Source organism: Lepidochelys kempii, chromosome 7 (assembly GCF_965140265.1).
Source record: "Lepidochelys kempii isolate rLepKem1 chromosome 7, rLepKem1.hap2, whole genome shotgun sequence".
NCBI classification, from domain to species: domain Eukaryota; kingdom Metazoa; phylum Chordata; order Testudines; family Cheloniidae; genus Lepidochelys; species Lepidochelys kempii.
Window position 1 is genome coordinate 54,224,574 of NC_133262.1, and position 27,338 is coordinate 54,251,911.

General features: G+C 47.7%; 1 protein-coding gene across 1 annotated transcript; it reads right to left on the reverse strand.

Moving 5' to 3' along the window:
* MYOZ1 (myozenin 1) lies at positions 1-27,338 on the reverse strand. Its single transcript, XM_073354752.1, has 6 exons — positions 27,232-27,338; positions 24,310-24,404; positions 20,372-20,553; positions 7,846-8,104; positions 2,609-2,771; positions 1-592 (listed from the first exon to the last, which is right to left on the reverse strand). The coding sequence occupies exons 2-6, from the start codon at positions 24,383-24,385 to the stop codon at positions 361-363; spliced, it is 912 nt and encodes a 303-aa protein (XP_073210853.1). The 5' UTR covers positions 24,386-24,404; positions 27,232-27,338; the 3' UTR covers positions 1-360.

The window sequence follows — 27,338 nt, forward strand, 5'->3', positions numbered from 1 at the left end:
GTGCTTTATTGATTGTTAACAAGTGACGGGACAGGTTCAATATGGAGCAGCCAGGCAACATGCAGTGTCATTAAACATAGGCCATAATTTTGTCTTTTCTCGCCTTGGTGGGTACAAAGATAAGCCATCTCTCTTGCTCACTCACTCTTGCTCTTTTTCAGTGCTTTCCCTCTGTCTGCTTCTGATATGGATGAACACCACAGCAAAGATCAGCTTAGAACCTACTGGGAACTTGTCTGCCCTAAAGACAAAGAGAAGGAAGGATCCCTGGGACTGCAGGTGCATTTCTCAGCTCCCCACAATAGACTTGCAAGTGTGAGGGGTTGAGAGCAAAGGAGGAAGGAAAGAAGAGAGTGGGATTTATAGTTCTTCTGTTTCACCGTCCATCGGCACTTTGATCTCGATGTTGTACTCCGTGGGTTCTCCTGACGCCTGCCAGGGAATTGGGGTCCTGTTGAAGGAGGGTCTAGTATTGATCTCTTGATTATAGACAATGATGGGTTCTGGCACTAAAGGACCAACATCAAACTCAGGCATCTGGAAGGTCATCAGCTTGCGTGCCTTCTCGTACCCACCATAAGGCATGGCAGTCCTGGAACAGGGTGACAAATGGAGTCAGCAAGCAGCACATTTGTAAACAATGTGGTTTAGAAAAGAAAAAGTTATTGTCATTTCTAATAAAAAGAAAAGGAGGACTTGTGGCACCTTAGAGACTAGCCAATTTATTTGAGCATAAGCTTTCGTGAGCTACAGTTCACTTCATCGGATGCATAGCTCACGAAAGCTTATGCTCAAATAAATTGGCTAGTCTCTAAAGTGCCACAAGTACTCCTTTTCTTTTTGCGAATACAGACTAACACGGCTGCTACTCTGAAACCTGTCATTTCTAATGTTTATCATTGAAGAGTTGAAGGCTCCAGTAGAGAGAGAAGAGTCACAAGCTGCAGGAGTCACTCGCCAACAAAATCTACCAAACATCAAAAACTACTTCTACCATACACATACACCTCTCCAGTGCCTTCAGTATTAAAAAAAGGTGCTTGCTAGTTCTTTTCCTATACTTTCCCCCCCTACTGTTCTAGCAGCACACCAGGCCAACCTCTGCCCAGCTGCTAGTGGCTCCATAAACTTACAAAAAGGAGGCTGCATGGTATACTCCCGGGGGCATTATGTGCCAAAAATTTAAAAATTCTGCACCAAAAAAATTAAAATTCTGTGCATAATATTTTAAAATTCTGCAAATTTTGTCAAAATAACACTACATAATCACGCCAGTTTCAATTATTTTGGTAATTCATTTCAAAATACCTGTCAGCAAGTATGTCTCTAACAATACAGACACATATAAAAATTCCCACAGGAGCAGAGTTAAAGAAATCCCTATGACAACCCGGTTCCTGTTTCTCTGCCCCCTTCTCTCCCCCCGCCCCCTGAGCCCAGCTGGGGGACCAGGCAGTCACAACTACTCCCCCCACAGAGCCCAGCTGTGGGCCCCCCCCAGCCCAGACACCTGCCCCCTTCCCTCCCAGAGCCCAGCCGCAGGGACCCTCCTTGCCTAGACACCTGCCCCCCTACCCTCCCAGAGCCAAGGGATCCAGAAGGAGAAACAGCCTGATGCTCGGTCTCAGGCTTGCACGGAGTTTCCTGCACACTTCCCTCTCCTTCCCCCAGGGCATGCTGGAAACTGCAGCTGCCAGGAACCCTCTAGTTCCCTCCCCCTCCCCCCAGCACTGTCTTCTATGTGTGAGCTGGGCTCTGCTGGGTCCAGCAGTCACTAGTGGCGGCTAGCAGCACTGCAGCCTATTTCTGTGGGGGAAAAGAAATTCTGCATGCACAACATTAATTTCTGCAAAATTCTGCATTGTGCAGTGGTGCAGAATTCCCTCAGGTGCAATGGTACATCAGCTCTACCAAAGACGTGGAGTCAGGTGAGCCCTGGGTTCTAATCCTCCTTGAGCCTCTGTTTTATTCTGCAACTGAAGATTAGTCAACACATACTTCCTCAGCAACTTGAATGGGGAATGGGGTGATTAAAATCTAGAAATGCACTGGAATCATAGAATCATAGAATATCGGGGTTGGAAGGGACCTCAGGAGGTCATCTAGTCCAAGCCCCTGCTCAAAGCAGGACCAATCCCCAGCTAAAGCTGCTGCTGTGCTAGAAATATCTGTAATACACTTTTTGCTCATAAGAAGGAGCAACAAGGGCCCGGTTCTCAACTGCAGTACTGTGGATATTTGGGACCCAAGTCTAGAAGAGCCATTTTTGCGAAGCTCTACAGGTGATTATGGTAATAAATCCATGGATTCAGACATGACTAGAGACACTGCAGTTACCAGCTAAACCATGTGTAATGTACTCTGGGGAAGGTGGAATAGAATTAAGGACCTCTGCTCCCAGAACAAAGCCTTCTAAAGAAGAATCCCCATTTGTTGTCTCTAGTACTAAAACTTCTCTCCCCTTTGTAGGCTTCCAGCAATTAGCCTTGCAAGAGGCTGCAACATGGCATGTGTGAAAAACCCATTGACACTGTTAAAGGAGCAGTGGCCGCATCCAGAATTCTCTGACAGCTCATGTACCCTGCATTACACCTCCAAGTGGCCTCACCTGTTAAAAGATTTGTAATGGGGGAGTTCAGCTTTGGGACCATATGACAACAAGTCAATGGTGAATTGACTTTTCTCCTGAGGGCTGATGCCCATAGCTCGCTCCCATGGAGAGATATAGGTCTTAAAGACAGAGACTTTTTTCCCACCTCCTGACTTTTCACCTGGACACAAACAGAGAAGAGAAGAGCATTTTGATCAAGTGAGATTTGCACAGAACAAATGCACTTTCCATATCCTAGGCATCAAACTTAAAAGCCACTCAATTTTGTCAGCTGAACCTGTGAGTCACAAATTAAGAGCTAGGATCTATGGCAGGGTTCTCAAACTTTTTCACAGGATGGACTACATCTTAAGAGAGATTATCTCATGGACCACTTCCTTTCCCATTCATAATGATGTTCCATGGACCACAGTTTGAGAGGCACTGTTCTATGGGGCTTCATCAGAGCACATGTTGGGAAGTTAACTTTTTTAAGGCAGTCAGGCCCATGGCATGGCCTTGCATCATCCACAAGAGTGGGCTTCTCCCACTACAGAAGACATGACGTGGAAGATGGACTCCAGCCTTGTCCAGAGCCCTGCAGGAGAGCAACAAAATCATAGGTGGCAACAGGAGACAAAATCAGCCAAGCAACCCGCTGAGTATCACTGGCTTTTTTTTCCTAGTTTTGTTGTTATTGAACTGTTCACATGACATGGATTATGCCCACCAGTGTACTACTGCAGGGCTGGAGAGGAGGGTGGATTTGTGCTGGATGGGTAGCTTGTGGAAGCTGGCGGTTACAAAAGCGTTGTTCCTGAGGCTGTGAACGATGGTTTGTGTGTTGCACTGCTGGAGACACACATTATCTTGGACAGCAGGGCCAGAGAAGGGTGGATGAGGTTACCCACTCTGGTCCCTTCTGTTTTGCCGGACACTCTCCTACGTCATTCCAACTGATCATTCCCAGCTCACAGAGACATGCCCGTGCTAGCTATAACTAAGTTAATGCACTGACAGAGTGTAGCCACAGCTGCATGAAGGGCTAGTGTGGCAAGTACATCCTGTCTGAGATAGGCAGGTACTTAGGCAGGTAGCTCCTCCCACCTCCTGTGCCACCGTGGCTATATGCTATTTTTAGTGCACTAGTTTGATCAGAACTCCTTGAGCTGGAAATTACACCTTCCAGCTCAAATATAGCTATACCCCGGCCTAGTTCTTTTCAGCCTGCTGGCACTGGTTCTCCAGCTCAGCAGGCTTAGCCTCTCCACTGCTCTCCTGTTTTGCCAGACGCTCTCCTACGTTATTCCGATGGATGACTAGAGATGGAGGGTGAAATCCTGGACCCACTGGAGTTTTGCCATTGATTGGAATGGGGCCAGGATTTCACCCAGAATGTGGAAGTTCCAGCTTGGGGTAGCTGCTGCCCAGCCATTCCCACACCTTTAAGAAGCTATGTCAGACTCCTGTCAGATTAATCTTGGTAAAGAGACATTTATAATAAACAACCTAGTGCAGGGGCAGCAAGTTATATGGGCCCGTGGTGCCCGTGCTCCAGGAATATTCAGGGCCTGGAGGCCCAGCTCCACCAATATTCCGGGCTGGGTCTCTCCCCGGGCCTCACCTGCTGCCCCGCGTGCCTCTCCCAGAGCGTCTCCTGGCCCCACCTGCCACCCGTGGGTGATTTAAAAGGGCCTGGGGACCCCTAGCCGCCACCACCAGCAGCACAGTGGGGCTAAGGCGGCTTCCTGCCTGCCCTCGCTCCGCACTACTCCTGGAAGCGGCTGGCACATCCCTTTGACCCTGGGGGGGTGTCTCCACGTGCTGCCCCTGCCCTGAGCACTGACTCCGCAGCTCCCATTGGCCAGGAACTGCAGCCAATGGGAGCTGTGGGGGCAGTGCCTGGGGACAGCAGCGCACGGAGATACCCCCTGCCTAGGAGCCGCTGCCAGAGGGGTGTGCGGGTCACTTTCGGGAGCCGCCTGAGATAAGCACCACACCCCTCACCCTCTCCCATACCCCAATCCCCTGCTCCAGCCCAGAGCCCCCACCCCAAACCCTCTCCTGCACCCAAGCTTCCTCCCAGAGCCTGCATCCCACACCCCGACCTGCACCCCTGCCCCATCCCAGAGCCCGTAACCAGTACCCAAACTCCCTCCTAGAGCTGCACCCCTCCCGCACCCAAACTCCCTCCAAGAGCCTTAGGCAGGTGTGGGGGCGGGGGTGGGACTTGAACCCATTCTGGGCACCACCAAAAATTATACAAACCTGCCGCCCCTGGCCTAGTGTAGCCCAAACATAAACCCCAGTAAGATCACAGGTATGGTTTGCTTCAACCTGCCCCAGGTTCAGGCAGATTCCTCTTTTGGGGCAGGCAGAAAGAGTGCTACATTCCCCAAAGTCCCAGCTGTCTGTTCAGGTTCTATTCCCAGCAAGGTCTATCTGTCTATCAGCCAGCCCTTTCCTATCTGAGGGGGAAGCCTTTATAAAAGCTGAAATGCTGCCTACTGCCTGAATTAACCACTTCCTCCCTTATTTGGGATATGGGTGTGTAAATTCCATCAGCATTACATGAGGCCCAAACAAACCCTGGGTCTGAACACCATCAAAGATGGGGAAGTTTGGTCCTAGAGCCAAACTTTGTACCTAGTTCTTCTCTATATAATGGGCCAAACCCAAATCCCAGACACTAATGTCTTTGAACTTCAGGATCTTTGCAACTCAGCGTTGTCCCTCCTAACAACTTCCCAACTAACCTCTTCTTGAACATGTCTGATTTGGCCACATCCCTCTGCATGGGTCAGTACTTTTTATAAGTTGGTGTTTTTATCGGGGTGCACCAGTGACATGAACAGACCATCCAATTACACTCTTGTGGGGTACATTGTCACTGGACTGCCTGCTTCAGACATTATTATTTTTCTAAACTCCTAAGAACGGCTGAACGGCCTAGAGACTTCTGTTGGGGTCTCCCTGTGCAAATTCACATCCTGGGGACAACAGAGCTGCATTTCCTAGGGGTTAAATCAGCGGCCTGGGAGTCACAACTTCTAGGTTCTAGTTCCGGGTCAACCATTAACTTAGTGGGTAACCTTAGACAAGTTACTTTCACTCTGTGTGCCGTAGTTTACTCAGATGAGCACAATGACACCTACCTACCAGCAGTGTTAATTCAACAGTGCTTTGTATGTCTCTTTAAGATTCTTAGAAGACAAGCACCTTAGCCATACAAAGAACTATTTTTATAATAGTAATGATTTGGATCAGATCAGACTGAAGTGCACTGTGTTATTCCTCCCACCATCAGGGTGTCTACTGCAGCTTGCACCGAAAACAGCAGTGCTTATAATGTCAACAGCAAAGTCTGAATAGCACAGCTTTTGTATTCTTTTTTTCCATTATATCCATCTTCTTTGGGCTTGCTTATTTTCTCTCTCATTCAGAGCCAGCCTTTAGGCCTTGCCAAACCCACAGCCCGAAGCCTACAGCTTCAGGGCCTCCCAGAGGGGGTCCAAAAGAGGCAGTTTGCCCCAGACCACCTATTTGAGACGGCCCCCAGTTCAAGTGGTGTTGCGACTTGGTGAATGAGGTCACAGTGCCACTCAGATTTGGCCCAGCTGCTCTTCCGTCATGACTGAGGGGCAGCCAGGCCCAATTTGAGTGAGTGGCTCTGTGACCCCGTGTGCCAGGTCATAACACCTGGAGCAGGAAGTCGGGCGCAGGACAAAGGAGCCGCCGCTGCAGGGCAAGTGCGAGGTAGGCTTTCTGTTCAGTCCCCCTTCCACTCTCTCCCCCAAGACTTCCCTGCAGTGGTAGTTTTTTGAAAGGGTGGGGGGCTTCCATTTCACATTTTGCCCCAGGCCACCAAAAACCTCTTTGTGGTCCTGCCTTGCTTTGAGGGAATTATAAACATAAAGAGGAATCTCAGCTTTCATTTAACTCCCTACCCTCATAAGTAAGTTATTTTCTAGCCCTTTTCCTTGTGAAGACCCTGGGGTCAGTAAAGCAGTTTAGAAGGCAACAGAACAGTAGGGGTGAAAGAAAGAAATAATGGGCCTCCACCTCTGCAGCAGGAGCCAGAGGGTTGGCGTACATCCCCTCTCAGCCCCTGCCCAGTAATGTGACAATGACACACATGTTCGCAGTGATGAAGAGGGGCCCACCTGGAACTGCTAAGGCTGGTTCTGATCTAATTCCAAATGTGGATTCTTCCTCATTAATTAAGGCTGAGATCTAAGCCATCTAAGAGATTAATGGGAATTGGACAAAGCTATCATCCGTATCCCTTAGGATCAGCCTAAATGGCAACATTCTATAGCCAGAGATTGAATTATTATCCAGTATCACCTATGTAAAGTAATCACAATGAAGAAAGAAAAGGAGTACTTGTGGCACCTTAGAGACTAACCAATTTATTATTATTTATTATGCTCAAATAAATTGGTTAGTCTCTAAGGTGCCACAAGTACTCCTTTTCTTTTTGCGAATACAGACTAACACGGCTGTTACTCTGAAACCTGTCACAATGAAGAAAGGAGGCTGAGTTGATTTAATACAAGGGATTTAGTTCCAGAGGTTTCTGGCCAAAGTAAATGGAGGATCAAATTAACCAAGGACTGAAGTAGGTGGACGGTATTATACACACATCATTAAAAGTCAATAAAAATATTGAATGAATTTTGATTGCCTCAGCAGAATAGTAATTAGTGATGAGTGACCCTCAAAAGATTTGATGGTTCAGTCCTGATGTTTATCTGAAAATTCTCTGCATTTAGCTGAATTCTTTCATCCCAAAACAAAGCAAACATATAGGCACATATGGGTAGAAAGAGACATACCAGATCCAACCAATGGTACAACCAGACCAGCATCTATCTGTAACAGTGGCCAATGATGGATGTTTCTGAAGAAGGTGTAAAACCCCATAATGGACAATATGTAAGATAAGCATATGCTGTACCAACCTTAGGAGATCAAGGTTCCTTACCAGGTTTTTCACACCTTCTTTGGTTTAGCTAGGACAGATACATTCTGATAGAATTTTTATATTTCTGTGTCTTTCCAACACCAGGCAGAGGTGAGCAAAACATTGAAACAAAAGTCAACCCAACTTTTCAAAACTTTGAGAAGGAATTGGGTTTGGAAGGGTTCAGCTCACATCTTTTCTTTTAGCTACACCCATCCCTAACAATGATAATGGGCCAAATTCTGACATTTACCCCATCCTCACTCTTAGTGTGTAGAGAGATACTTGCCTTTTCCAGCAGTGTCACTTCCTCCACCATCCATTCCTTCCCCACTGCCGGCTGAGCCCCCGGCACAATCAGCTTCAGTGCCCCCAGCACTGCCTTTGCTCCCAGGCTTAGGAGGAGGGGCAGGGGGATAGTGCAGCTTACTAGATCCATACTGCCCTGCAGTTACTCCACCGACCATCCGCCCACCACTGTGCAAGTAACCATGAGCTTCTCCTTCATAATGTCCTCCAACAGCTGGGATGAACTTCTGAAAGTGATCCTGGAGTGAGAGAACAAAGGGCAGAAGTTATTGTTACTGGCCATATTCCATTGACATTTCCCTGGTGTGGAACTCAAAGGGAGTTTGATGGGTCTCCTCCTAGTTACTACTGGACATCTGTCCAAATTACAAAAAAACACTAGAAGCATGTAGCATGGAAGCTTCCCTGTATCCAGTATAGGAGCAGGCATGGAATAGCAGGGGATGCTGAAGGTCATTTTTTGAGTTGCACTGGCAGGGCTACTTTAGAGGCCAGGGTGTGGAAGAGCAGGGGGTACTGGAGGGGAGGAATGAGGCACATTAGCAGATCTGTGCAGGTACTCTGAACTAAAATTGCTGCGTCAGGAGTGAGGTGCACCAGTAGAGCTGGGACGGTGGCAGGACTGGAATAACAGGAGGAGGTACAGGTCAGAAATGAGGTGCACTGGCTAAGCTGAGGTGGACAGGACTGGAATAGTAGGGAGTGCTTCATGGCAGGAATGTGCTAGCATGGCAAGGTAAGGTAAATGAGAACTGAGTCAATAGCCCACTGTGGGGGCTAAGTATGCTGGGATACCAGGACTTGTGACAACATGAAACTGCTCCCCTGGCCACTGGTGCATTTGTTCTTCTTTACAGGCAGCTCTATATGGCTCTTCTTTAACAGGGTGACTGGCCTAGTGAAGAGGGGAAGCAGTAGGCATGATATATCTTCATTTTACTAAGGCTTTTGACAGTTTCACATGACTGTCAGTGCACACTAGATTAAATTACTATAAGGTAGGTGCAATACTGATTAAAAGACTATACTCAAAGAGTAATTAGCAATGGTTCATTGTTAAACTGGGAGGGCATAACTAGTGGCATCCCACAGGGGTCAGTCCTGGCTCTGGTACTATTCAATATTTTTATTAATGACTTGGATAATGTAGTGGAGAGTCCGCTTATAAAACTTGCAGATGACACCAAGCTGGGAGGGGTTGCAGCACTTTGGAGGACAGGATTAGAATTCAAAACAATCTTGAAAAATTATAGAATTGGTTGAAATAAATAAGATGAAAATCAATAAAGACAAGTGCAAAGTATTTCACTTAAGGAAAAATCAAATACACAGCTACGAAATGAAAACTGGCTAGGTGGTCATACTGCTGAAAAGGATCTTGGGATTATAGTGGATCACAAATTGAATATCAGTCAATAATGTGAAACAGTTGCAAAAAAAGGCTAATATTCTGGGGCATATTAACAGGAGTGTTGTATGTAATGTTAGGATATAGATATTCAGGCCTGTCTGCAAAGGCCTGTACTCTAAGAATTTAGGTGTATTCTTATCACTTGGCTAGTGATAGAGGTATAAAAGAAAGAATCAAAATCACTGTCTGCTGGTGTAAGGGCCTTCTCTTACTGTGACAGTTTGAGGCCCTGTTCTTAGGCTAAGGCCTTTGGCTAAGCAGCAGAGGCAGCCATAAGCTGGGAAGCGAACGGTCACATCCTCACATTCCAAACTAGTCACATTGAAATAAGGTGCTATTGGGCTGTTAGGCACTATCAGGACAGGATTGTATTCCTATCACCTCCAGAGAAAGGGAAGTGCCTAGAAAATGTAAAAGGAAACTTAGTTTGATAGCATCCTGTCTGGCAAGAACTCACTTATCAATAGCTGGGATGTGAAATCCTCACTTCTGTATTGTTTTGTCATTGTAGTTCCCACTTTGCTATTGTTTGTCTGTATAATCTCTGTCTGGTTCTGTGATTGTTCCTGTCTGCTGTATAATTAATTTTGCTGGGTGTAAACTAATTCAGGTGGTGGGATATAATTGGTTACATAATCATGTTACAATATGTTAGGATTGGTTAGTTAAATTTCAGGAAAATGATTGGTTAAGGTATAGCTAAGCAGAACTCAAGTTTTACTATATAATCTGTAGTCAATGAGGAAGTGACTGGGGTGTGGGTGGGGGTGGGCATGTGGGTGTGTGAAATGGGAACAGGGAATGGGGGTAAGAAAATTGGAATCATGTTTTGCTAAAGGGGGAGATGGGAACAGGGAATGGGGGTAAGAAAATTGGAATCATGTTTTGCTAAAGGGGGAAATGGGAACAGGGAATGGGAGTAAGGAAGTTGGGATCATGTTTGGCTAAGGGTAGGAATGGGAACAGGGACACAGGTCTAAGGCTCTGTGGTGTCAGAGCTGGGAAGGAGGACACTAAGGAAGGAAACTGGAATCATGCTTGCTGGAAGTTCACCCCAATAAACATTGAATTGTTTGCACCTTTGGACTTCGGGTATTGTTGCTCTCTGTTCATGCGAGAAGGACCAGGGAAGTAAGTAGGTGAAGGAATAAGCCCCCTAACATGTAAGACAGGAGGTAATTGTCCCGCTCTACCCAACATTGGTGAGGCCTCAGGCGGAGTGCTGTGTCCATTTCTGAGTGCCACACTTTAGGAAAGATGTGGACAAATTGGAGAGAGTCCAGAGGAGAGCAATGAAAATGATGAAAGGTTTAGGAAACCTGATGTCTGAGAAAAGCCTTAAAAAACTGAGCAGGCTTAGTCTTGACAAAAGAAGACTGAAGGGGGTAAACTGATAGTCTTCAAATATGATAAGGGTGGTTATAAAGGGGACAGTGATCAAATTGTTCACTGTGTGCACTGAATGTAGGACAAGAAGCAATGGGCTTAATCTGCAGCAAGGGAGATTTCGGTTAGACATTGGGAAAAGCTTTCTAACAATAAGGATAGTTAAATACTGGAATAGGCTTCCAAGGAAGATTGTGGAATCCCCATCACTGGAAGTGTTTAAGAACAGGTTGGACAGACACCGATCAGGGATGGTCTAGGTTTACTTGGTCCTGCCTCAGTGCAGGGGGCTGGATTTGATGACTTCTCGAGCTCTGTGATGTGGTGGCCACCCCACACAAGGCCAGAAAGGGTAAATGAGGCCAATTAACCTTAGTCTGTACCTAGAGGAAACCTAGGAAGTGCTAGGGCCTAACTGCTGATGAAGTCCGGCTGGGGGCAGGAGCTGGACAAGGTCTATAAAGAAAGGAAGTTGGAGGTTGGGGGAGGAAACCTGCAGTGGCATTCCCCAATACAAGGAGGAAGAGCAGGAAGCTGCAAAGAGAGACTAGGAAGCAGTCCAGGGAAAGAGCAGTAAGGGCTGGGAGAGTAAAAGACCCAAGCTGCTGGGTTGAAGGTCCCTGGACTGGAACCGGTGTAGAGGGCGGACCCAGGTTCCCCTCCCAGCCACTGAGAGTGGCACAGACCAGACAGTGGGGAGCGGAGTGCCTGGGACAGTTTGCCTCAAAGGACTTGTGATATCCTGGAAGGGGGGAGAATGTTAATGTAACCTAGTCTGAGGGCTAAGCTATGAAGAGGAAAGCACTGCCGCTTCTGGTGCATGAGAGGCCATGGAGTGAGTGAGTGTGTGAGTGGAATGATGGATTGAGTAATCACAGGAAGGGGCATCCGACCAAGTGGCAGAGCTGATTCCCCAGATGAGCCACAAGGAGAAGCAAGGACCCTTCCAGTCCTACTTTTCTATGATTCTATGAAGGTTGTGAAAACTTGGAGGCATGGCAGCTTGTGAGAACACCCAAGGCTTCCATGAGACCCACTGCATGTGCAAGATGAAAGTACGGGAATGCAAAAGCTTTTATTATAAGCCTAGTGGATATTAGCAAACCAGCTCTAGCCAGACAGCATGGTGAGGAAGAAACCTGCATTCATCTAAAAGACAAAGCTGGTTTTGCTGTTCAGGTCCTCTGCCCTCCCTAGCAAGGGCTAGCAAATACAGTCTCTTATTACCTAAAAGCAGGTTCTGTTCCACCTAATATTGGCTTGATTCTGCAAAGCACTGAGCACATTTAATGCCCATTGACTTCTTTTCGGGAAGAGGGCACATGGCCCATTGTGGGATGGGATCCCCAGTATGGGAAGGGTATGGTGCCAGACACGGCAGTGCCCCCATCTTCCCTCAACACGATTTCAGCAAATACCTATGTGGAATAAAAATTTAAGTGACATATATAGCAGTACCATGTACATAACATGTTTTACATATTGAATGTATGTGAGATCATATCTTGACACATAAGAGCACATAAGAGCTAAAAGAAAGTGGCTCCTTTGGAATATTACAGTCTGCACACAGACACAGGTATCACATATAAAACGTATGAATCCCATGACTCTTTAAAGGGTTAAGGATTCTTCATGTCTCTTATACCTAGTGCAGTTTAGCAAAGAGAAGCTTTCCAGGCTGTATCAGGCTTCCAAGGCCAGCTGTTCGTTCAGCTAAAAATAGATGAGAAGAAGTGCAAACCCCACAAGGCTCAATGCGGCATTATCAACCCTCCACTCCATGCCTCAGTGACATCGTCCAGAGCTTTACAGCGGGTCATCCAAGCTGCAGTCCGGGCATCCAGCCATCAGCAAGCTAAACAAATGGAACTGGTGCCACTGGCAGTCTTTGGGAACATCTCTCCTGCCCCCGCCTGAATGGGCTTCCCATTTTAGGAACAGGGAGGATTAGGTTCCCCTGAATGTCAGAAAACACTGGGGATGGAGAGAACTGTGATCATGGAGGTCCCTTCTCTTCTATCTGGGGCTGTACACAGAGGATGGTGAGGCTGTCTGTTTGGATATACATGGGGAACTGCACAGCTGTATAAAGGCAGACTGAAATAAAGGGGTGTTTTGGGAGGAGGGCGGGAGGTCGTCTCAAAGCACTAACACATGGCACTGCATCTATCACTTAAAAACTTCTTTCCACCAAAAGTGCTGGTGGGCCAGCTACTCCGGAGGGAGCCCTGCTCATGGGAAAGGCCATATAGAAAAGAGAATTGTTCTTGCAGAACCTTTCTAGTTCCTGTATCCAGAGTGGGCCCGGTGTCCTGGTAGGTCTTGTGTCATTCATCCCTCCTTGTGCAACAAGTGAAGAAAGGTAGCCTCAGCCTGAAGTTTTCTATAACAGACAGCAGCCCCTGAAGGAGAGTCCCAAGCAGGAGACTGTACCTGGTCAAAGTTGGGAGAGGGAAGTTGTGTCTCTGTTGCTTGTTACATGCCAGAGGTAAAGGTGTTTAAAGGGAAATGTGGCTACCAGTGGGCTGTCTCAGGAGCTGGGTGGCTAACCTTTCACCTGAAGGTTACCAGCTTGAATGTAAACTAAAAGCTGCTACCACCTGGAGGCCATTTAGGGTGCATCTACATGCAGCTTGAGCATGCCTCCTAGCCCAGGTAGACGGAGCTGGCTAGCTCTGCTTGAGCAAGTGGAGTAACATAGCAATGTGGACATTGGCTACCTGCCTGACTCCAAGCCAGCTCAGCCCCCTGGGTCTGCACTCGAGTGACTAGCTCGTGCCATGTTGTCGGCACTGCTACATTTAGCATGTTAGCTAATGTGGACCTAGCACATGTCTGTCTGCCTGGGCTGGGAGGCTGCAGTGTAGTTATACGCTAGGGGACCAGCATGAAAGGAGTTTAATGACCCCAGTTCATGTCCACATCACAAAAAGCACCTCCAGGATCAGTATTAATTGGCCCCCTTGTTAGCAGTTATGGCAGAGAGGCAAAGGAGCGAATGGGTGACACCGACTGCCCTAGGAGGTATAGGGAAGTTTGCTCTGCTTCTGCCAGCTCAGCACTGCACTGTGGGCTGTCCATATAGCAGCCCTGAATTCATTACAAAATATTTTAACCAGAGAACAACTGCTGCTTGTGCTTGGACCCTAGAGGGTGCCCCTGGGACCCTAGAGGCCTCAGGATTCGTAAACAACCGGAACTTGTATGTCTGTGAAACCTTTTTCCCGGCCAAGAGTCTAATGAGCGCCTGCCCAGGATCCATTCCTAATCCTCCAGCACTGCTATATGTGCCTTAGGAGAAACGGCTGGTGAAAAATGATCCCCCCCCAATCTGAGCATCTCAACGCCCTGATGTCACAGAGGGAGTGCCTGGAAAGGGACACTGTGAGCTCTGTGATGGTGCCTTGCTGTGCCCTAAAAGGAATGACTGAGAGCACAAAATGTGTTTCTATTTCCACCTCCCTGATGAAGAGGTTCCCAAATACTTGATGTCTGTGTTGTTAATAACACTTCTGAAGTTACTGGAGCAGCCAACTATATGGTCCTTTATTCTGGGCCATGGGGATTTAAAGTTCAAACAGACAGGCATGGAACAGCAAGAGGGAGAAAGTGAGCAGGCAACACATTTTTGCTGAGAGAGAGAGAGTGCAGGGAGGTATCAGCAAATCCTCCATTGGAGCAGCACCACTTACACCAGGGCTGAGTTTTGCCATGTGCTTGTATGAGGAGAGGGGAATGATAGTCCCAGATAGTCAGGTATCTCATGCTAATTTATTAAAATAACTGCACTCTCCCGTGGGAGGCAGCATGGTCCTGTGGGTAGGGAAGATGGACTCCAGCCTTGTCCTGAGCCCTGCAGGAGAGCAACAAAATCATAGGTGGCAACAGGAGACAAAATCAGCCAAGCAACCCACTGAGTATCACTGGCTTTTTTTCTTAGTTTTGTTGTTAATGAGCTGTTCACATGACATGGATTATGCCCACCAATGTACTACTGCAGGGCTGGAGAGGAGGGCGGATTTGTGCTGGACGGGTAGCTTGTGGCTGGTTCCAAAAAGGTTGTTCCCGAGGGCAGTGCTGTGAACGATGGTTTGTGTGTTGCACTGCTGGAGACACGCGTTATCTTGGACAGCAGGGCCAGAGAAGGGTGGATGAGGTTACCCACTCTGGCCCCTTCTGTTTTGCTGGACACTCTCCTACGTCATTCCAACTGATCATTCCCAGCTCGCAGAGACATGCCCGTGCTAGCTCTTACTGAGTTAATGCACTGACAGAGTGTAGCCACAGCTGCATGAGGGACTAGTGTGGCAAGTACGCCCTGTCTGAGATAGGCAGGTACTCAGGCAGGTAGCTCCTCCCACCTCCTGTGCCACCGTGGCTACATGCTATTTTTAGTGCACTAGCTTGATCAGAGCTCCTTGAGCTGGAAATTACACCTTCCAGCTCAAATATAGCTATACCCCGGCCTAGCTCTTTTCAGCCTGCTGGCACTGGCTCTCCAGCTCAGCAGGTTTAGCCCCTCCACTGCTCTCCTGCTTTCAGCTTTCCCCAGAGAACTCCTCCAAGACCCTCCTCCATTCTCACAGCTCTCTTTCCTCTCATTTATTAGCCCCAGATGCCACCATGGCCTATTAATCAGCTCAACCAAGGATGCACCAGTCATGACACAGGGGAGCTGTCCCCACTTCATATAAAGAGACATCCTGTGACAGACCCCAAAGCTACTGAGAGGAGACTCTGGTTTCCTCCCCATTATCCCCCACCCCACATGTCACCTGTCCTGGAGCAAGGGGTTTATCAGTCTCCACAGTCATTCAGAGACTCGTTTGGGGTGGAAGAGATGTCCAGCAGATCTTCTAATCCAACCCTGCTCCATCAGGACAGGACTGACTTTCCATGATCAGTTTCATCCCAGGAGTATCTCTGACAGACAGGTATCAAGTCTCAGATTTTAGTATCTCCACTGATGGTCATTCCCAACCTCTGTTCAAAGGCTTTGATGCTCAGAGCAGAGCAGGCCTTCAAGATATAAAGATATTGCTGCTGTTTAACATGTACCCTTATCTCTATTTATCTCCATCCACCTTTCTCTAGATACATTGACAGACCAAGGGAGCCACTGAGTTGTGCCTTTAATTGTATTGATGTAGCCCCTTGATTGTATTGCTGGAACCCTCGTCCCATCCCATCCCATCCCCTCCTTCCTGCCACTCCTCCCTCATGTCATATCTGGCAGTTTCAATGGTTAGCCTGGTGGGGCCATGTCTTCCTCTGTCTTGTGTGCAGCACCTAGCACAGCTTGGGGGCTGTAGCTGTTTGCTCTCTTCCACAGCAGAAGCTAGACTGATGGTCTAGTGCCTCAGTCCCTGCTCCCCCCATTGTGCTTCACAACTGGGCCCTCCCTCTGATCTGAAAAGACCACCCTGGCCTCAGCTCTCAGAGATTTCTTGCCATTGCCCATTCAGTGCTAAAGACTGCTTTTAAATACCCACTGCCAGACAGGGGGAGTTGCACTAGCTCTACCTTGCTGGCTTGGCTGAGAACTTACCAAACTCATTTTATTCGCAACCACATACAACCATCTACCCAGTTTTGGGCTTCTCCACTTCCATAATTGTTTTATTCTAGGATCTAGGGGACACTAACATGAATGGTAAGAGGAGAGCAGTTGAAAGTAGCAATAGAAATGCTCTACTCCTCTGCTAAATAAAACCCCAAGCTTCCTCTCTTATTTCCCCCCGTTAGAGGTTCTCTTTCCAGGTCCTTCCATGCAATGGAGATGAAGGAAGGAAGGGATGGCAGGGAACAGGGAATCTTAGGGTCAGAAAAAGATTTTGAATTTGGTGCAAGTGACAGGTGCTGTATTGACAGTCCTAGAGATAAGAATCAGTCCACAGCATAGAGATGGCACTGGCAGCTGCCCTTTATATTGACCCCCTGCTCCAGAGAAACTGGCTCTGGGAAGAAGATAGTTCAGGCTCTGTGGCCCAGTCGGCCTCTGGTCTCTGCTCAGGCTGCCAGCAGAGGTGCTAATTAGGGCCAGCTGTGGTGATAGTTTTTGAGATGAGGACATTTACTCACTCCAAACTTGTCTCCTTCTTTTCAAGACAAAATTTCAGCCTGTCTCTGTGACAGCTCCTTGTTAACGATCCGTCCAAGCTCAACATGGCTAAAACAGAGCTCCGAATCTCCTCCTCCCCCAAGCTCTCTCCACAAGCTCCTTTCTCCAACACTGTAGACACCACCACCATCCTGCCAGACGCTCAGACCCATAACCTGGGCATCAGCTTCTGCTGGGGCCCCTCTCTAGGTCTTCACCTCCAGGCCAGCTCTAAATCTCGCTGATTCTTTCTGCATCACATCTCCAAGATGTGACCTTTCCTGTCCATCCACACAGCTGAAACTCTCAGCCAGGGTCTCATCATCTCATCTCAACTACAGCACCATCCTTCTCTCTGGCCCTGACAAATACAATCTTGCCCCGCTCGTATCTGATCAGGATGCTGCTGCTAAGATCACTTTCCTAGCCTGTCACTCTGACCATATCAAGCCTCTCCCTGCATTCTTCTGCTGTCTCCTCCTTCTCCATTGCAGCAAATATAAGTTGCTTTTCTTCACTTTTTCCAGGTCCTTCATGGCAAATCCTCACCCTACCTATAATCTCTCATTTGCCATAGAGCTGTTGACGCTAACCTTCAATCAGTCCATGATGCCAACTTCCATTGCCCAATTGCCACATTTTCAAACACGTTAGTGTATTCTCCCCTGCTGCCCCACACACTTGGGCGGTGCTCCCTGTAAACATCCACAAACATACCTCATTGTCCTCCTCCAAATCTCTGCTCAGAATTCTCCTTTGCTGTGAGGCCTACAAAAAACTTGACAAGGGATAGGTTGCTGGTGTGCTGAGACCACTGCCTATTATTCCAGCCAGTACTGTCCCATTGTTTCCTTGTGCTCCCTCTCTGTCTTATGCTTAGCTTGTAAACTCCTTGGGGCAGGGATCATCTTTTTCTCCTGTGTTTCATAGAATCATAGGACTGGAACGGACCTGGAGAGGTCATCTAGTCCAGTCCCTTGAACTCACGGCAGGACTAAGTATTTGTACAGCACCTAGCACAGTGGGATTCTAGTCTATGACTGGGGCTCCTAGATGCTACCACAATACAATAAATACATAATAATAAGGGCAATGGACTGAGCGCAACGGACTCATTTCACATAGTTCACCGAGTAGCCATCAGACGGTAAGTTTTGTTCCTGATCCTGTCAATCTAGTCCTGAGAGAGGCTAGTAGGGCAGACTGAACCCTGCAGGCCAAAGACACTGGACAATTGTAATTTGTTCTTGTTTTGAAAAAGGCAGATCTGAAAAGGAGGCACGCAGGATTTTAAAATAGGAAACAGCAACTCCTGTTTGGAGATGCTTCATCAACCTGCTACCCTCATTGTTCACCACGGCAGGCCATGCAGGAAATTCCAGGCTTGCTAAGGACTTTTTTAAACCCCAAATACCCTTCCCCAAGGCAGAGCATCTTCCAATGTCACTCTGAAAGATTTCACCCTCTTCAGGAAGACACTGCATGATAGTGAATGACTATCCTGGCCAGATTCCTTTCTCACCATGGGAAAACGGTTGGGATCCATTGCCAGAGCACTGTGGAGTGAAGCTTAGTATTTAATGAATAAAAAACAATGTAAATTCCTCCCAACTCTGGGATAGAATCATTCCCCCAGTCTCTGGCAACGCCAAGCTCAGAGACCCACATTTCCAAAAATAGGTTCTACTTTTTGGTGCCTCAGTTTCTTGCTGCCCAACTTGAGCTGCTTAAAGTGCCACAGTTCGTTCACTTTGCATTCCTCAAATTGGACACCCCAACTTTTGAAAATCTGGCCTTGGCCTCATATGCCCCCAAAGTCAGCTCTCCCATAAACCCTTCACAAACCTTCTGAACTCACATAAAAGATGTCATTTCTGGATCCTCACTACGGCCTCAGAGGCTGACACATGAACTTGGGCCTCAGGTATTTTGGGGATCTCTGAGCTTTTCCCATGTCTACAATCCCTGCTGCAACCTTAGGTGAGCTGTAGGTGCATAAACTCCGCAGGTGGAGAAAGGGTTTGGAAGCCACAGTAACCTGTTTAAGGTTATCGGTTTAACTGTGTCCTTTTCACCCTCTTCCTCAACATCGTTCCTGGGCTGCTGACTATTTATAACAATGCTGCATACCTCTCCAGCACCTTCCATCCAAGAACTTCAAAGCACTGACACTAATGACCCAACACTCTGGGAGGGATAGGCCACATAACATAACTGTACAGATGAACAATCAGAGATGGAGACATGCCCAAGGGGACACAGGACTAGAAATACAACCCACATATCCTGAATATCAGCCCTGGGCTCTCCCTAAGACCTCCCCTCAGTACTGCCCCTTCTTATTTTGATGGCATTTTCCTCCTCCAACCCAGCCTTTCTTATGCCTTCTTCACACCCGGCTTCCCAAATTGTACTTGTTAAAGGTGAACTGCAAAGGGGGAAAAATCCCTTATTTGCTGCTTTAATCGTGAAGAAGGCCTCAAAGTTTTTCTTTTGTAGAACATTTTTTCAGCTTGACTCTTGTATTAGAAATAGGAAGCCTTGAATTCCCCTGGACGGGAGGATAAGTGGGATTATGGCATGCCAAGAGATGGAAGCTTAAACAGCAGACAGAAGAGGAGAGGAGATGTTGAGTCACAGTGTTTAAAATTATGAGATCTCTTCTGTTTGTTTAACTCAAACTGCTGGCAACCGCCTGGGAGAAAAGCTCTTTCTCTGAAAAGTTCAATATCCACGTTACTTTGTATGAGTGCTGAGAAAGCTCCCACTCCAATCCTCAAATTGGTTTTCCAAGAAAAACAGGGAAGACCAGCCCCGATTCTAAGGTTAAACAACAAGCAGAATTAATTTTTTGGAGGTAGGGGAGGGAGGAAAAAATGCATAAGCCTGACTTTATGCACTATAAAGGCCAGCACAGGACAATAGCAAAAATCAAACATTCTTTCCTTTACAGTTCTACTAATGGGTTCCTAGCAAACAAACCAAAGTGCAATATCAGCTGCTGGAGGCCTCTGTCTCAATTTTACTTCATGGACCTTCTCTCAAAACTGAACTGAGGCCTACACCAAGAAGGGAAAATACCACGTCCCACAGTAAAAACGGAAGAGAGCCCAGGTGAGCTGACCTCAGGTCTGAATGAATCATTTGCCCCCCCACCACCTGTGCGAGAAGGGAAATATTGTTATTATAATAACAGGTAAATTGTCATGCACTTTTCTAGCTTTATGACAGGTTTCAGAGTAGCAGCCGTGTTAGTCTGTATCTGCAAAAACAAGTACTCCTTTTCTTTTTGTGGATACTGAATTTAGCCGTATGGAGTGGAAATCTATCAACTTCATGAAAATTTGTTAGTCTCTAAGGTGCCACTAGTACTCCTTTTCTTTTTTCTAGCTTTGTACATCAACACAACACAAAGTGTTCAGCTTTCCTGACATTGCTCCATCAACGGAGCCCAAAAGTGCCCTGAAGGAACCCAATGCTAGTGCAAAAAGGAAGTTCAGTCTGTATATTCATTCACAATCTTGGGCCTCTCCCCCACCCAAGGAATATCCCCCTAGCCTGTGGTGAGAGTGGAGCCATGCAACTTGGTTGCATTCTATGACCTACCACGGAACTGTCAGTGAAGATGTCGGGGTGATTCTCATAAATGAATTTCTCCACCCTCAACTGGCGTAGTTTGAACATCTTGGATCCTTTGTTGGTGAGGAGTGAGAGCTCTTCTAGCATCACATCCCTGGGGATGCTGATCTTCTTCCCCAAGTTCAGCTTGGACCCTTCTTGTGGCATGACTGGAAAAGATACCAGAAGTTGCATCTTAGAAAGCTCTGTGTCCCAGGCTGCCTCCTCCTTCTTCCAAAACACCAGGCCCTCCACAGCAGCAAGGCCTCGTCTGCATTAGAAACATTCCACTGATGGAATTATCCTTCTATACACACAATCCTCTGGATAGCCATGAATGGAATTTACCCTAGTTCCAATCTAAAGTGCATCTGCATGAGTGGGAGTTACATCAGGGCAGTGTTAACATGGACACATCCCACTTGTGAGGTACATGAGTCAGTGCAAGCAGTCCTCCCACTGCTGTCCCACACTGCCCCAGTGGCCTGTCTGGTCACCTTTCTACACTCCACTGCTCTACGGTCAGCTCAGCTGGAAATCACTCACCTAGCAGCACTGGCAAGCAACAAGCAAAGACAACATCTGGAACCATTGGATTAAGCCCTACCAGACAGCCATACAAATGGCTGAGGTTTAATTTGGCTGTGTGCATGGAAAACACCCCCATGGATTTAATTTCAGAGGTTTGGTGTAATGCAGTGAACCTCTGCCATATTTAGCAGTTGGTCAAGATATTGTGATCATCCTGACTGACAGTCCCTCGGGCCACAAATCTGGTGAGGCCACCAGAAACCTCACCAAAGCCACTGAAGAAATGTTTCCTTCCATTCCTTGAAATTCTGTGGTGGAATCTTAAAAGGAATCTATAAAGTGAGGAGGAGTGTCTGTGCTCTTTTCTGCTTCTTTATGATCTTGTTGCTGCTGCTTGTTTTTTTACCCTAGAAACACGAGGAAGAGCAAGATTTGCCTCCCCTGTTTTTGCTAGAAGACTCCTGGGGGGACCAGAGTGCAGGGGAGTGGGGATTTTCTTAGTCTTCAGCTGAAGTGACATAGATCCCAAATCTTTCACTGAGAGAGCTTCTCAAGTGTGTGTTAGAGCTTTGAGTTAAATATAAGTCTGCCAAAAACAACCTCTGGAACATGGTGAGTGGGTGGCAGGGCCGTAGTGGTGGCATATAGCCACCTTTCTCTTCATGTTAGGTCCTACACTACAAGCAGCTCAGCTGGAAACAAGGATCTATCCCTCTGATTGCAAACCCCTTCCCCTCTCATTTACTTCCAGTCTCTTATGATATCACAAGCACCACTGGGCCTCCAATGAGTAGTCTAGCAAAAACAGGGAATTCAAATGGCCTGATATTTCCAGTGCAATAAAAGTGCAGCAATAATGTTAGGGTCTACTAAGTGGCCATGTGAACCCTGTTACCATGCACTAAAAGTTCCCTAGTGAGCACTGACCTGTTTGAAACAACAGCCCTTCTTGTTGGCAGAGACTGTTTCCCTCCCCTCCCCAGCCCAGCTGGTCACATGGGCAAAATCTCTGGAGGAACTCTCTCTTCAGCTACCCAGTTCCACATAGCGTTATTTCCAGAGGGAAGAGACTTTCTACAGAATATTGGAGTTATATTTGCCTGTTGATGTGAAGACAGGGTTTTAGCAATTCCTGTTGGCTTGGGGGCAAACCTAAAAACCTACATAAAGGTGCCCCTATCCCCACTCTCCTGAGCAGAGTAGATTCCTGAGGCCCCTCTTGGCGATTTGGGAAGGGAATAACATTTAGCTTTTTACTTCTTTGCAGCACCTCTGGAAATCTCCTCATCCCTACATTTAAAGGGAGAGAAAAAGGAGTATCACAGCAGTGTACAAATCACCCCCTCCAATACAAACATCCGCTGCTGAAGGAAATGTGTCCCTAGCACTGCAGTGGAAGGACACATAGGGTTGAATTCTCCTGTCAGTTGCAATCCCATTGGGAGAACTTGGCCCATTGACTAGTGAGTGACAATCAAGGGGTTGCTGTTTAAGAAGGAAAATAAATTAGGGATGGAGGTAATGATAGATCCATGCTGGTGCGTAGCTTGTTAAAGGCACCGGAGCACGGACATATATATTCAGGGCCAAATTCTGTGCTCAGTTATCCCAGTGTAAATCTGAAGTAACCCCCTGTAATCAATGGATTTACACCAGTGCAACCAAGAACAAAGTTTGGCCCAGTGTGTTTATACCACTCCTGTGTGGGGAATGTTAGCAAACTAAATCCCTGTGAGCCAACACTAGCCAACCACATATGCTGGTGTGCGATGTTATCTGAAAGACCTTGCCGATTGGCGGTATGTGTACTGTGCCTCGTGTTCGGATGTTACCATCAGAGAATGGATAGGTACATTATAGACTCCTCCTGATTTCTCTGAACACATTTAATGCTTCCAGGACCTTTCCCTTGCCATTGCCTGCCAACCTGGCTCCTTCTCCAAATAACTAATTTAGACCTGCACAGCACCAAATAGAGACCGCCAGTAAGTGCGCTGGAAACCATGGGATACAACAAACAATGGGAATCGTTTGGAATTGATAATCACTGAGTGGGGTGACTCCATCTGCCCACAGGTGTAACAGCACTAGCCAGCCCAGCACATTCACACACCCCAGTGTCTTGGAGATGGGCTCCTCGACAGAGCTGTGTGAAGAACTGACTGTCTGGTTCTCTGGCAAATCCAAAAAATCAAATTTTGGGTCAATACAAAACTGACATTTTTCCAAATTTTTGTCAAATCGAAAAAAAATTCATTTTAGGTCGAACAAAACATTGTTTGAACCAAAATGAAACATTTCATTTTGATATCAAGCATTTTAAAATTATTTTACATTTTTTTAATTGAAGGGAATTTCTAAAGAAAAAGCCATTTTTAATCAAAATCGTAAACATTTTTCAAAAATGTGGAAATGAAGTGTTTGAACTTTTTTTTTAAGTCTAACAATTCAGTGACACCAATACAAATTCACAAGGTTTCAGTCAAAATGTTTCACCCAGCTCCACTCATGTACCCTGCTCTGTGTAGCTGTATGTAGACCAGGGGTGAGCAAACTACAGCCCGCAAGGCATGTCTGGCCTGTCAGATATTTTAATCCAGCCCTCGTGCTCCTGCCGGGGAGTGGGTCGGGGGCTTGCCCCGCTCCGGCGCTCCAGCTGGGGAATGGGGTTCTGGGGCTTATCCCGCTCTGCTCATGCCGTGGCTCTGCGCAGCTCCTGGAAGCAGCAGCATGTTCCCCCTCCAGCTCCTAAATGTAGAGGCAGCAAGAGAACTCTGCATGCTGCCCCTATCTGCAGGCACCGCCCCTGCAGCTCCCATTGGCCAGGAACCACGGTCAATGGGAGTTGCAGGGGTGGCACCTGCAGATGTGCAGTGCCTGAGGATGGGGCAGCACCTGCAGATGGGGTGGTGCACAGAGCCGTCTGGCCACGCCTCCGTGTAGGAGCCGGAGAAGGGACATGCCGCTGCTTCCGGGAGCTGCTTGAGGTAAGTGCCGTCCAGAGCCTGCACCCTGACCGCCTTCTGCACCCCGACCCCCTGCCCCAGCTCTGATCCCCCTCCTGCCCTCCGCACCCCTCCTGCACCCAAACCCCTCATCCCCAGCCGCACCCCAGAGCCTGCACTCCCAGCCAGAGCCCTCACCACCCCCACATACACACCAACCTCCTGCCCCAGCCCGGAGCCCCCTCCCGCACCCTGAACTCCTCCTTTCTGGCCCCACACTGGAGCCCTCACCCCCTCCTGCACCCCAACTCCAATTTCATGAGCATTCATGGCTCACCATACAATTTCCATACCCAGATGTGGCCCTTGGGCCAAATAGTTTGCCCACCCCGATGTAGACTGAGCCATGTACCACCAGGGATTTCTGGGAGTTGTGTGCATACTTCTTACCTTTACGAGTTAGTTCCCCAATGAGTTTAGTGGACTTTTTCGTCTTGATGGGAGCTGGCGTTCCTGCAAGGGGCATTACCACAAAGGATTCTCTGCTTCAATTTAGAGAGACAAAGAGTTGGGAGAGTGAAACACTTGAAAACTGTAGTGAGAGAACGGAAACTAGTTTCCTGCATCTCCTTTTTGATATGGTACATAACCCTTCATTTCTCACCTGAATTCCCCCCCATATTTAGGGTTGCCACCTTTCTAAATTCTGGTAACCAGACACTCAAGGCCCCGCCCCCTGCCCCGCCTCTTCTCCCTACCCTACCTCTTCCTCCAAGGCCCATCTCCTTCTCCACCTCTACCCGCAAGGCCATGCCCCTTCTCCACCTCTTCCCCCTAAGCTCTGCCCCTCCTCTTCCCCCAGGCCCCAGTCCCTTCTCCGCCTCTACCCCTAAGGCCCCACCCCTACTCTGTCTCTTCCTCCCAAAGCCCTGCCCCCATCACTTTCTCCTCTCCCCTCACCCCCATCGCTCACTGGATCGTCTCAAGGAGCCTGCCTGCAGGTAGGAGGTGGCCCAGGCTGAGCGGGGCTGATATGGGTTAATGACCCAGCACCTCCCCCTGCCCTGCAGTAACTGGACTTTTGGTTCTGGTACTATTTAGGGTTGCCAGGTCTCATTTTTGACTGGACTTTCCAGTCGAAAACCAGACACCTGGCAACGCTAAGTGGCAGCCGGACACAGAAGCCAAAAATTGGACGGTCCAGTAAAACCCGGACAGATGGCAACCCTACCCATCCTTCATCTACAAAGTAGCTGCCCGCAAACTTAATCTCCCAAGACAAAGTTCTCTCATCAGGAAGTGCTGATGTCAGCTTTGTGGTGACACATGTAAACGCCCTGAAAGGTTGACATCACCATGTTACAACATACTATTGCCACACCACAGAACCCCACCATCATGCAACATTACGGTTTCACAGTGCTAATGGACACCAGGCTGCAACTCTCTCATTCTACCATGAGTCTGTTCCAAAATGTCCTGCTGTATGTAAGGTCACTCCATCACAACTTAACACCACTATGCAAATATCATTTGGTTGTGATAGATCATCATCTGACTGTAATGATGTTGTCTGCCCAGGAGATACTTTGGGACATTTGCATGTCCGACAAGCTTGAATTGTGTGACATGGGCTAATCCTATCAACATTGGAACAGCCCCTCAAAAACTGAGCAAGTAGCAAGACAAGCAAAAAAGACCCTTATAACTGTAGATGATTTACTCCTGAAGGGCTGAACAATAGCTCCATCAATGACTATTAGCCAAGAAGGTCAGGAACGCAACCCATGCTGCAGGTGTCCCTAAATCCCCAATTACCAAAACCATCTGGCAATGGCCACTGTGAGAATGAGGATACTGGGTTAGATGGACCATTGGTACGACCCAGTTGGGCCCTTCTTATGAAGGAAGCAAGTAGCCATCAGGTTAGAGGAAAACCTCCAAATCCTTTGAAGTCAAGTGCATTTGTGTCCTATTTATTCAGCTTTTCACACATCCGTTTGTTGGGGGTTTTAATTCCACACCTTGTCTCTCACCTTTTTCGCTGGGTAGGTTGAGAGGTCTGCATTGCAAGGTTGAGAGAGGAAAGCAACAGCGTTCTGCAAATCGATTCCAGACATTCTCTCACAATCCAGCATCGAAGTTAAGGAGCACGGTTTTAACGGGGCCACAATCCAGCCTCCAATTTCACCCTCATAGTTATGCAAACAACAACATTTAAGGTCCAAATCCTCAGCTAGTGTAAATTGGAGTAGCTCCATTGACTTCAACTTCAAATTTCAGGACCAATCAGCTAGCTAGACATCTAAATCCCATCATTGGTCCCTACCATTTTGCATCTTTAATTATGGGTACAGAACTGCAGGCACTGAATTGAACTGTTTTTTAAAAAAATGGCCCTGTCAATCTGTGCAAGGTCTCAGCTGCAAATGTGACATTTTGTTCTCCAGATATTTTTCAGTATGTCTTCACTTTTATTTCAGCCAGACCAGATCAGGTCCAATCAATTCAGCAGGCATTCTGCTGGGCCAGATTTTCTTCTTGATTTCCACAGTTTATTTTCTGTTGGGCTTGGTATGAGCTCTATGAAGTTCACATCGTAAAAGTGCCAGACGTGGTATATCCCAAATCAAGTGTCAGCAGGTGCACCAATAAAGCACGCTGCATGCCTTCTCCTCTGAGCAGCTGGCCATCTGTTTGGCTATATAAAAGAGGGAGGGTACTGCTTGACAGGATGGGGCAATGTTGCCAGGACACATGGTGGGGGCTGGGATTCTCTAGGGGGCACAATTGATAGGTCAGAAATGTGGAAAAAATGGAGGGAAAACTTCTCCCTGACTGAATTGTGAACTCTCTGCAGCACGTGGGGAGGGATGTCCCCATTAGGGGGCTGTGCCCTATGACGCACTGATCCCAGGGAGGCAGAGGGGGGAGCCTGCACTGGTCTGTAATCCTTCATTGATCCCAGGCAGAGTGAGGGCCAGGGGAACCTGCATTCTGGGGAGATGGGACAGCCTGCAGTTTTGCATGATTCCAGGCAGGACAGGGATCCTGCAGCGTTCTATGATCCTAGGGCTACGTCAAGAGCAGGCAGCATTCAGTGACCCCAGACAAAGAGAGAGGCTGGCAGGATTTTGGTTACCCTTCTGCCAGCCATGCCAGGTACAGGATCAAAGCCGCAAGAGGACATTACCCTCAGGATTGCTCTATCCTTGGCACAATTCCTTCCCACCAAACCCGCTATTCACTTCTGCAAACATTTCAAAGTTAGTTTTCTGGTTCTCACTGCAGTTTGAGGCTGGTCCCTAGTCTCTAGCTCCATTGCAAGCACTCCCCGTCCTCTGGGTCTATTCTGCAGCAAGGGGGACTCACCTCTGCTCACTGTTCCAGGCTCAGACAAACATACAACCCTTCTGCCCCGGCCCCACAGCAGTGAGATGGTGGTGGGCTGCTTTCTCCGTGTCCCTCCGCTCTCAGTC

Bases quoted from the DNA above. Each gene is read 5' to 3' on its own strand.
- MYOZ1 (XM_073354752.1), bottom strand. From the start codon at position 24,385: ATGCCCCTTGCAGGAACGCCAGCTCCCATCAAGACGAAAAAGTCCACT. The intron at 20,554-24,309 runs GTAAGAAGTATG...TATCTTTTCCAG, and splicing joins TGGGGAACTAACTCGTAAAG to TCATGCCACAAGAAGGGTCC. The intron at 8,105-20,371 runs GTAGGTCATAGA...CTCTCACTCCAG, and splicing joins TCTTCACTGACAGTTCCGTG to GATCACTTTCAGAAGTTCAT.